Consider the following 12144-nt stretch of genomic DNA (forward strand, 5'->3'; position numbering starts at 1 on the left):
CTGGGGGAAGACATCTCCAAGTGGTCTCTTTCTTTGTTCTTCATTTAAAATGCTTGGTGGTGGCAGCATACTGTTCAAGGACAAGGCAAAGCTTGTACCTTGGGGAAGTTTTTAACCTAAGCTGGTAAGAATAAGTTTTGGGGGTCTTTCATGCAGGTTCCCACATCTGTACCCTAGAATTCAGAGTGGGGAAGGAACCTTGACAGTAGCCCTGGGGGATTCCCCCAGAGCTGGAGTCCAGAGCAGTCAACTGGTCTGCCTTGTTCAGAAAAAAAATTGAACCCATACTGTTCATTTTTTAAACTAAAATGACTGGAACGTCCTTTCTGCAGGAAATGTCAACACTCCTAGTTTTAATTCCAAACCAAAACCAAAACTTTTTCTAAATGTCAGAATTTCCTGTGGAGTAGAAATTCCGAGATCCAGTCAGGTTTGCCTTTCACTCCAGTCTCATGCCCTATGTTACAGATTTGTTATTAACCTCTTTTCTTGTAGTATCTTCCCCAGTTCTTTAAAAATCTGCCACTGCACACTCCCTAATAAAACCTTCTCTTGAATTTGAAACTGAAATTCAGAGCTTGAGGAAAACACTTTGTCTGATCTCTTCAATGACATGTAAATAAGAACATAAGAATGGCCATACTGGGTCAGATCAATGGTCCATCTAGCCCAGAATTCTGTCTTCTGACAGTGGCCAGTGCCAGATGCTTCAGAGGGCAAGAACAAAAGAGGGCAATTATCAAATGATCCATCCCATCATCCAGTCCTAGCTTCTGGCAATCAGAGGTTTAGAGACACCCAGAGCATGGGGTTGTGTCCCTGGCTATCTTGGCTAATAGCTATTGATGGACCTATCATCCGTGAACTTACCTAATTCTTTTTTGTAGTTGAGGCTCACCTCCAGACTATGTTGTTGCAAATTCTTATAACCTTTAGGAAGGCAGAAATTCACCCAGGAATTGCTGAAATGTAGGATCTTTCAACCAGTTTTGAACCCTTTATCGTAATTTCATCTAGACCACATTTCCTTAGTTTGCTTATGAGAATGTCATGTGGGACTATGTCAAAAGTCCTACTAAAATTAAGATATGTCACATATACTGTTTCCCTTCATTCACTAGTCCAATAAGCCTGTCAAAGAAGAAGTTGGGTTGGTTTGGCATGATTCATTCTAAGCTGGCTATAACATATTTAGTGAAGACTGAAGCAAAATAGGGACTAAGCATCCCAGCCTTCTTGGTGTTGTCGGTTATTCGCTCTCCTTCCCTGCTAAGTAGAGGATCTACACTTTCCTTCATCTTTCTCTTGCTCCTCATGTATTTATAGAACCTCTTCTTATTGCATTTTATGTCCCTTGCTAGCTGCAACACATTTTGTTCCTTAGCCTTTCTGATCTTGCCTTCATACTTACACTATCCTTTTGTACTCAACTTTGGCAATTTGTTTTCACTTTCTGGGATTTCCATTTGATTTTCAAGTTGTTAAAGAGCTCAGGGTGCAGCAATATTGGCCTATTAGTATTCTTCTTGCCTTTTCTTAGCATCAGGATAGTTTGCTCTTGTGCCTTTAATATTGTCTTTTTAAGAAACTCCCAGCTCTCCTGAACAACTCTTTCACTTGGATTTTCTTCCCCTGGAATCTTACCTACCAGTTCTCTGAGTTTGTTAAAATCTGTTTTTTTAAGTCCATTGTCCTTATTTCTGATGCTCTCATGCCTCCTTTTCCTCAGAATAATGAAATCTATCATTTCATATCATTTCATGATCACTTTCACCCAAACTGCCTTCAATAAATTCACAACCAATTTCTCCCTGATAGTCAGAAACAAATATAAAATGGCTGGTCTCCCCCATCCAGGGTTACTTCCTTTACAAACAAACAAAAAGTTGTCCCCAGTAAATTCCAAGAACTTTACTGGACACTTTGTGTTTTGCCATATTTCTTTTCAAACAGATGTCTGGATAGTTAAAGTCTCCCATTATTCAGTGTTCATGTTGCACTCCCTGTCAGTACCTGGCCTGGGCCAGGGAAGCTAATCATAGAATCATAGACTTTAAGGTCCAAAGGGACAATTACGATCGTCTAGTCTGACCTCCTGCACAACGCAGGCCACGGAATCTCACCCACCAACTCCTGTAACAAACCACCAAACTTATGTCTGAGCTATTGAAGTCCTCAAATCATGGTGTAAAGACTTCAAGGTGCAGAGAATCCTCCAGCAAGTGACCCGTGTCCCACACCACAGAGGAAGGTGAAAAACCTACAGGGCCTCTGCCAATCTGCCCTGGGGGAAAATTCCTTCCTGACCCCAAATATGGCGATCAGCTAAACCTTGAGCATGTGGGCAAGACTCACCGGTCAGACGCCCAGGAAAGAATTCTCTTTAGTAACTCAGATCCCACCCCATCTAACATCCCATTACAGGCCATTGGGCATATCTATCGCTAGTAGTCAAAGGTGAATTAATTGCCAAAATTAGGCTATCCCACCATATCATCTCCTTCATAAACTTATCAAGCTTTGTCTTGAAGGCAGATATGTCTTTTGCCACCACTACTGCCCTTGGAAGGCTGTTCCAGAACTTCACTCTTCTGATATTAGAAACCTTTGTCTAATTTCAAGTCTAAACTTCCAGATGGCCAGTTTATATCCATTTGTTCTTGTGTCCACATTGGTACTGAGCTTAAATAATTCTTCTCCCTCCATGGTATTTATCCCTCTGATATATTTATAGATAGCAATCATATCTCCTCTCAGCCTTCTTTTAGTTAGGCTAAACAAGCCAAGCTCCTTGAGTCTCCTTTCATAAGACAGGTTTTCCATTCCTCGGATTATGCTAGTAGCCCTACTCTGTACCTGTTCCAGTTTGAATTCATCTTTCTTAAACATGGGAGACCAGAACTGCACACAATATGCCAGATGAGTTCTCACCAGTGCCTTGTATAACGGTACTAACACCTCTTTATCTCTACTGGAAATACCTCACCTGATGCATCCCAAGATTGCATTAGCTTTTTTCATGAGCATATCACATTGGCAGGTCATAGTCATCCTGTGATCGACCAATACTCCGAGGTCCTTCTCCTCCTCTGTTAATTCCCAGTAATGAGTTCCCAGTTTATAACAGAAATTCTTCTTATTAATCCCTAAATGCATGACCTTGCATTTTTCACTATTAAATTTCATCCTATTACTATTACTCCAGTTTACAAGGTCATCCAGATCTTCCTGTATGATATCCCGGTCCTTCTCTGTATTGGCATTACCTCCCAGCTTTGTGTCATCTGCAAACTTTATTAGCACATTCCCATTTTTTGTGCCAAGGTCAGTAATAAAAAGATTAAAAAAGATTGGTTCCAAAACCGATCCCTGAGGAACTCCACTAGTAACCTCCTTCCAGTCTGACAGTTCACCTTTCAGTGTGACCCGCTGTAGTCTCCCCTTTAACCACTTCCTTATCCACCTTTCAATTTTCATATTGACCCCCATCATTTCCAATTTAGCTAATAATTCTCCATATCAAATGCGTTACTGAAATCTAGGTAGATTAGATCCATTGCATTCCCTTTGTCTAAAAAATCTGTTACCTTCTCAAAGAAGGAAATCAGGTTGGTTTGACGTGATCTACCTCTTGTAAAGCCATGTTGTATTTTGTCCCAATTACCATTGACCTCAATGTCCTTAACTACTAATGATTCAACCAGTGGACCAAATTCAGTGATGAATCCTGGTCACATGCCACCTGAGGCATGTTGCGCATAGACAAAGAAGAATAATACCAGGTTTTGTGTTTGGGATATTTTTGTTATTTATTCTAGAAATGTCTCATTCACCTCCTCCTCCCAAATGATGCTCTATAGTAGACCCCTTCGAATGGAATTGTCCCTGTTTTTCCCCCTTTTATCTTCATCCAGACTTTCAATTGCTTTGTCTTTCACCTCCTTCTGGATCTCAGAATATGTGTACATATTCTTGATGTAAAATGCAACATGTCTGCCCTTTTTTCCCACCTGTCCTTCCTGAACAAGCTATAACCCTCAATACCAATAGTCCAGTCATGAGATTTATCCCCCACATCTCTGTGATGCCAACTGAGTCATAATTTAGTTTATGGACTAACACTTCTAGAACTTATCTATACTCCTTGCATTTTCCTCCAGCATTTTCCACGCTTATTAGCATACAGAGAAACTCAATGTAACTGAAAAGAACAGTCTGTTAGAGTATGACATGAATCCAAAATTCCCCAAAGAAACTCTGCTTCCTTCAGTTACAAAAAGTTCCAACTGCCTTTCCAGCCCCAGCTCCAGCTCTTTAGTCCCAGATTAAGGGACCTCCTTCCCTCTGGGCAGTAGCTGACTATTCACAACACTGCTTCAGACACCTCACTCATGACAGTATCCTTCACTGTTTTTAATCTGGGCTTCCCAATGGCCATAGCACTGAAATCAGATTTCTCCATGTTAATAACCTTCTTTTTACTACGAAAATCTTCCCTACCTCCTCATTCTCCTTGACCTTAGTATAGCCTTTGATACTGTGGACCACTCAATCTTCCTGGACTATCTCCACACTCATCTTCAGTCATTCCTGCTATGGTTCTGCTCCTTCCCACTATCAAACTATTGTCTCTGTTTCTGGTGACAGTTTCTCCTCTGTGCCTAGACATCTCCTTTATGGAGGTCCACTAACATTAGTTCAAATCCCTCTCTTTGCTCTCCTCTTTAGGTATCACGATTATATATATGCTACTGTATACAGACAGTGGGAGGCCATCTGACCTATTAGACACTGCACTGGACTGGGACTCAGAAGATCGAGGTTCTATTCCTGCACTTGCCACTGACATGTGACACTGGTCATACCACTCCACCTCTCCGTGATTCCACTTCTCCAATGGTAAAGGGCAGTAATGATAGATATGTGTCAAGAAATGTGATAACTCATCCCTGTTCACTGTCTCTGTCTGTCTTGAACAAGTTAACTGTCTTATTTCTTCTTCCTTCAGCTAAATATTTCAGAGAAAGGTTTCCCTGGGGTAAGAGGTTTACCCTCAGACACATTTTAGTCTCTTGTATCCTCCTTATCTCAGGCTTTTCATTTCCCTCAAGTGTCTTTAAACTAGGCTCTGAACTTTTCTTCTCTTCTTATATTTCTTGTGTTGGCAAATCTATTATCTGATGTGATACTGTTTATTCTGTATACACCAGTGCCTTGACTCCACTTCAGCCCTGCTTCTGTAACAATAGTCATCTTGGTCATCAGGAGGGACTGAGTCAGGAACCTCCAAAATGGAAAGAAATATCTTCTATAGCTTGAGCTAAAAGACTAAGTCCTCTAACTGGGTGCTAGATCCAGCACAGAGGGGAAAATGTAGCACACACATTTAACAGTGGGTTACACTTTCATCTCCTCTTTATTGCAGTGCTTTTTATATGCTCTCCCCAAGTCCTAGTCCTCCAAACTCCAGTAGATTCAGAATCCTGCTGCTTGCCTTCTGACATGTACAAGCTGTGCTTGAGTAAACACCACCATCTGTTCCAAATCCATCTCATGATCCAATTCAAAACTGTCCAAAAAACCAGAACACCACCAGACGCTTTCCTCAGAATATTTTCTAGGTCTTGTTTTCACGACTCCCCTCTCTGCTTCTTTCATTGCTTTAAAACTGGCCTCCTTTCTTTTCTTTCATGCAAGATCATCAACCACTGTTGTTGCAAGAACCTTCTCCACTGCAGGAAAATGCAATATGGAATAGCCTTCCCATCTCATTGATTCTCCATCTCCTTCAAATCTTAGCCAAAAACATATTTTCTCCCTTGCCTCAAGAAGTTTCTCTCACTTACTGATGTTTTTATTTTAACATTGTAATTATTATTAAACTCTATAAAAAGCTTTGCAATGCAGTTTGCATGGAAGATGCAACTCATAGTGCAGGCCCAGTCCTGGGATTTTGAAGGCGGAGAAGTCTGGTTCTAGACAGACAGAAGAAGCGGTCAGAGGGATACAGGGACAGAATCTGTGATGGGGGTTGGAGACAAGGTCTAAAAAAGAAAAGAACAGCAATTTTAAACTGGATTATGAAATTGATATGGAGTCAGTGGCACTGATGTCATTGGATATGGTGTCAGAGGAATAGTAGTGCACAGAGAGATAGGTTCTCAGCATCTCCCCCAAACAGGGACTGTATTTGAATTGTCTTGTTTTGCACTGATTGAAATTAGCACAATATTTCAATTTAGTATGTGTGTTCTTTAAGAAAATATTTTGCATCTCACAGAGCAAATATATTTATATATGATGTGACAGTTGCTATAGTTACAAATACATTTTACTACTGAAAAGCAGATTAAACAGTGAAGTATGTAACCAACAAATATTGTTTGCAAATAAGGGAGGCATTGCTGTCCTGTCGTTGTAGTAATCATGTGCAGAACACTTTTCCTGTTAAATTTCCTCATCAATACTCACCTCTCACATGTGAGACATGTCCTTACCTTTATACATGTTCCTTCTCTTCTCTACCTCTGCCATATCCTCTTTCCTTCTGCTTTTATTTCTCACACATCTTATTCCCTCAGTGTGTCTTCTCATCCATTTCAGTCTCCTAAGTTCCTCTTTGATCGCCTGCTCTGTGTTTATTTTCACTTCCTCTCTTCTCTGTACCAGATTTACTCAACTCAGAGCTCTTTGCTCTTCTCCCTCTCATAAAAGTTTTGAAAAGGTCTCCCACTTACAGAGCAATAACTGGACACTTCTGGAAGTCCCTTCCTTACCAAAGGTAATGTCTTCCAAAGTGCATCTGCTCCAGAGAGTGGAGATGTCAATAAGGTCCTAATCCTGAAAAGACTTCAGCTGCTGCTTAACTTTACACACTGTGAATAGCCCCACTGCCTATGTTTGTAAATTTGCTCTTCTTCCTCATCAGCAGTATAAACTTGGAGTGACTCTTGATTTTCAGAGCTATATTGAGGATCTGCATGTCTCTGGCAGCTGGGAAGAAGACAGCAGCTTCAATTTCAGCTGAGGACACATAGCCCTGAGACTGGAAGGAGAAAAGCCATTGCCAAATTGACTCACCTCTGAGATGACCTCCCAGAAGACACTAACATTTTGTCAGAAATTTCTCAACCTACATGAGTTTGTATGCAAATAGTTTCACTTCTCAGTTTTTTAGCTGCAAATGTTAAGATCCTTGCAAATATTTGTCAATTTAATCCAGGCCCAGATGTTACCAATTTCTCTAAAACAAACAGTTTATCATAGTAAAAATGGTAATAGTTTACTCCTCAAAAAAATCCTGAAATTTTTCAAATTTACCTCAGAGGAAATTAGCTAATTTCATTGAGAAATCACACCATTTTCCTCTCTGTAAAATTGACTTTTGTAGGGAAAAAGAAATAAAATGGGAAGGATGATTGTTATCAGAGAATAGACAGTTGAGCAAAAAAAGTTATCATTTCTGATATAACTTATACTGATGGTCACATTGATTATTTAGTCACAGGTTTCAAACTGGGAAACACTGTCATGGTTCTGTTTGGGAATTTTTACAATTTTTTTTCTGCATTCAGTCTTTGTCTTTTGATACATGATGTATTTGACCTTCATAAAGAGTTTCATAAAGGTTAGGTAATTAACTTTTTCCCTTGGTAACAACAATTTTTTATATTGTGTTAGTTAAAACATGTTAATATATTTTTCTGACATGATACATTTTCTCAGCCTATGCAAGACCTTAGTGGCTCTAACTAAACCAACACATAACTAACACATTTCAATTAAGGTTTCAGAGTAGCAGCCGTGTTAGTCTGTATTCACAAAAAGAAAAGGAGTACTTGTGGCACCTTAGAGACTAACAAATTTATTAGAGCATAAGTTTTTGTGAGCTACAGCTCACTTCATCAATTAAGTGGTTTCTAAATATAGGTTAGCACCTAGTGTAGACATGTTAATTGGTAGAGGAGAATCCTAGCCTCCTTCCTATTGTTCATCTTCAGCTGCTATCATATTTTACTGTGAATCCATTATTTTAAACTACTTTCTGTTACTGACATAGTTCTTAAATTGGCATCCACATTGATCTAACATATCTGTTCTTAGCAAGTGACTGGAGTTGATTTGCAGCTTCCACTGGCTCAACATAGTATCCTCACTAAGGTTCTTGCTGTGCCTTTAGATTTCTAGAATAGACTATGACAAGTTCCTATATACACCACAGAACTGGTTTATGCCTCAAGCTTGTACTGAATCTTTAGAGAGAAAACAGGGTTTGGAAGATGACAATACCAGAGAGAGAGAGAGAGAGAGAGAGAGAGAGAGAGAGAGAGATGCATAAAAAAATCCATACTAACCTGACCTCTTTCAAAACTTGTATGTGACCTAGAATGCCTAAGTTTTCTTTTGCAGGAGTCTCCATTCTCTCCATATATTGTAATAAAGACATCTGCATCAGTTCCTGATGCAGGTAATGTTCCTGTGTGAACACTGACTGAGTAAAGAACTTCTGCCATGAAAAATAAATAAAAGAAAACATTATTAAAAATTCTATGCCAAATAAATAATTAATCTGAAAAAGACTACAGGATAAAATGAATATGAATTGATCCTCCTTCATGTACCTACATTTTCCATCCAATTTTAATACATCTTGCTAAATGCTTCTCAATGGCATGTTTCAATGTTATAAATGGAATGTCAGAGCTCATGTTCATATTCAAAAGAGAAAAAAAATCTCCTAGTTATTGAAAGCCTGATCCAATGCCCATTGAAGTGAGTTGAAAGCCACTCACTAACTTCAGTGGGCTTTGGATGAGGCCTGAGTTCTCTTTATAATAAATACAGAGCTTAATTCCAGTTAGAACTTGCTCACTGCAGCAACATTTTATGAAAGAAATATAAAAGATTGACAATGAAAATATCCCACTCTTTGCTCTTGGTCAGCTGCATTCAATTTTAACCTGTCAGTTAGATAACTGTTGCCACTACAACTAATTTGGTCGGGGGAAGTGGCTTAACTATTTACATCGATGTGTATTAATATCATTCCTCTGCAGATGGTAATTATCGTCTGGCATGATTTTTCCTTAGCAGCATGACAAGAACATTTTTTAACCAAGGTTGTGATAACTCTGTGTAGAACTAAATGCTGTAATATACTCCCAACATCTAATTCTACATACAGTCCAGCTTTGAACTGGAAGGGAAAGGAAACAGCTTTTAATGTTTGGATGAAGTTGACTTCTGATTATAATGTTTAGTGAAATAGACTTTTTTTTCTGGCAAATACTGTATAAAATACACCTAAAGCAAAGGAAGATCTTATCAGAGTTTTAAAATCACGTTCATATTAAATTTTATATGTGTATTCCTGTTCCTACAGCATAGCAATTAGATGACAACACAATACAAATATTGAGGCACATCTCTGGTTTGGCCAGAATTTCAGCCTTTTTTTTTTTTTTGTTAAATATAAAGCCATTGATCTTTTCTTTGTCTATAAAATTTTCAGTCATCATTTTACCATGCATTTTAAAATACATGAGCCAGGTCCCTAGCTGGTATAAGTTGGCACAGTTCTAATGATTTCAGGGAAATTGCACCAGTTTGTCCCTCTATATTTGGAGGTGTTCAAATTGGCATTTGATGTAGTGGAAACATTAAATACATTTGCTATTTGCCTTAAAGAGGAAAGCAGTTAAACATTTTTAAGCCCTCTTAGGCTTTGTTAAAGATCCAACATTTCACACAAGTGCCTTAACCAAGGATGTCAAAAGCAACTGGGAATGAATTTTCTAAAATGTTTTTATAGTCTTTCCCATCATCATGTTTATTCTAGTTGATTTACTTTAGAAAACATTTTTTTGCTTGTTTCTTAATTCAGCAGCATACCCCTGAGCGGTGCCTTATCTGGTCTGACTGCTGCTAGCTCTGTCACGGTCTCTGACCCATCTTCTTTAAAGAGCCACTGGTCTGCACTATAAAAGCCCAGTTCTTGCTTAGTGTCCAGATCTTTCAGCCGAAGCTGCAGGCAGAAGAAGAAACAATCATATTTTTATGAAATATTTTCTTATTCCCCTCCCAACAAAAATTGACATTTCTGACACTCATTTAAAATAATATAATATTTTCATATATAAATAATGCCTGATTTAGCATGCGGAGAAACAGCTATTGCGAGACCCAGATCCTGTAACTGGGTGCTCCCAAGTGAGCTCTTTAACGGGGCTTCATACAGACATAAAGACCCTCTGAGTGAATCCAGCTGAAGGATCAGGGCCTAAATCCATATGCTAGTAACTGCTGATCCAGAATTTTGAGTGTCTGTGTAAAGCTACAGCAGGCCTATCTTTATATACATATTTGTCCAAAGGCATTAGGAGTGATGTTCATTTACTAACTCTTTTATTGTGCTTTTCATCAATACGTCTCAAAGTGCTTCACAATGTTTAATGTATTTATCCTCACAACACCCTGTGAGGTAGGGAAGTATTAATGTCCCTATTATGATTCAACATATTTTTGTGTTAACTGTTTATATTTCCTTCTGCTTTTGGTTTGTTTGATGCTTGATGCTGACACTGCATATATCATAGCTGGGATTTTCAAAGGAGTTTATGGGAATTAGGTGTCCAACCTCCTTTGAAAGTTATTAGGATTTTCTATGGGAAATGGGCATGTAAGGGCCCATGTCTACACTACAAGGGTTTATCTACTCCGAGGCCATGTCTACACTACAATCTTTGGTTGACGCAAGTTACATTGTCAAAAAAATGCCACAGTTAGTATATTGCTTGTGTGTGGGCATACTTGGCTCCCTTGTGTCAGTGCTGAGCATACTCACCAGGAATGATAGCATCAATGCACAGTATGGTGCACCATGGGTAGGTATTCCAGTGTGCAACATGCTACCATCCAGCGCACCATCTTTCGGGAAGTTCTGGCAATGCATGGTGAGGCAGAAACAAACCATGCAGGGCTGACTGGGGTCAACTTCCCAGAGTGCAACTGTCTTCATCCCATAATGTCATCTATAGCCATAATTTTTGCACGTTTTTAAACCCACAACCCCATGCAGCCCTCCTTGCAGTCCACCATCTCTGACAGAAGCATGGAGCCTGCACAGCTCTGCACTATTGTCATATGCATTTTAACCATGGGGTGCATGATCCTCCAGTATTTGCAGAGCCACAAGAAGAACCAGATGAGTGGGGAACTTGATCATACCTTGGAGAACAGATTAATGTAGGACATAGCAAGAACCAATTTCAGAGCTGTTGGTGGCATTCATGGAGCAGCTGCAGATGGTAAAGTGCCGCTTCTAGGCCTGAGAAATGAGCACTGATTGATGGGATCACAACGTAATGCAGGCTTCGGATAATGAGCAGTAGCTGCAGAATTTTGGGATGTGCAAGGCCACATTCCTGGATCTATATGCCAAGCTTGCCCCAGCTCCAGAGCATGGACAGCAAAATGAGAGCTACACTGGCAGCAGAGAAGAGAGTGGTGATTGCACTGTGGAAACTTGCAATACTGGATTGTTATTGGTCAGTGGGAAACCATTCTGGAGATGGAAAATTCACTGTGAGGGGGCATTGTCATGCAAGTATGCAGGGGCATGAATCATCTTCTGCTATACAGGACTTTGATTCTTAGCAATGTGCAGGACATCGTGGATGGATTTGCAGCAATGGGGTTCCCAAAATGTGGTGGAGCAATAGATGGCAAATATACCCCTATTTTGGCACCAGACCACCTTGTCACAATGTACATTAAGCATTGATGGATCACTGAAGATGCTTCACCAATATCAATGTTGGCTGATCAGGGAAGGTGCATGCTGCTTGCATGTTTAAAACCACAGAACTGTTAAAGAAGCTGCAAGCAGGGACTTTCTTACCTGACCAGCAGATTACAATTGACAATGTATATTGAAATGCAAGTAGTGATTCTGGGGCACCCACCCTACTCCTTTTTCCCCTGGCTCATGAAACTCTACACCAGCCACCTCAACAGCACCAAAGAAAGATTCAGCCCAGCAGGTGTAGAATGGCAGTTGAATGGACATTTGTAGATTAAAGAGACACTGGCGTAGTTGACTCAGAACATTGGATCTCAGTGGCAAAAACATCCCAATGATTATAG

General features: G+C 39.7%; 1 protein-coding gene across 1 annotated transcript in view; it reads right to left on the reverse strand.

The window, feature by feature from the left end:
* Positions 1–12144, reverse strand: part of RP1 (RP1 axonemal microtubule associated) — a 264400-nt gene that overhangs the window by 52425 nt on the left and 199831 nt on the right. Inside the window, exons 42-43 of the mRNA XM_043507860.1 lie at positions 9892–10024; positions 8355–8506 (exon numbers count right to left, since the gene is read on the reverse strand). Coding sequence (XP_043363795.1) covers positions 8355–8506; positions 9892–10024 — 285 coding nt within the window. The remainder of the gene's footprint in view (positions 1–8354; positions 8507–9891; positions 10025–12144) is intronic.

This window comes from Dermochelys coriacea, chromosome 2, assembly GCF_009764565.3.
Source record: "Dermochelys coriacea isolate rDerCor1 chromosome 2, rDerCor1.pri.v4, whole genome shotgun sequence".
NCBI lineage: Eukaryota > Metazoa > Chordata > Testudines > Dermochelyidae > Dermochelys > Dermochelys coriacea.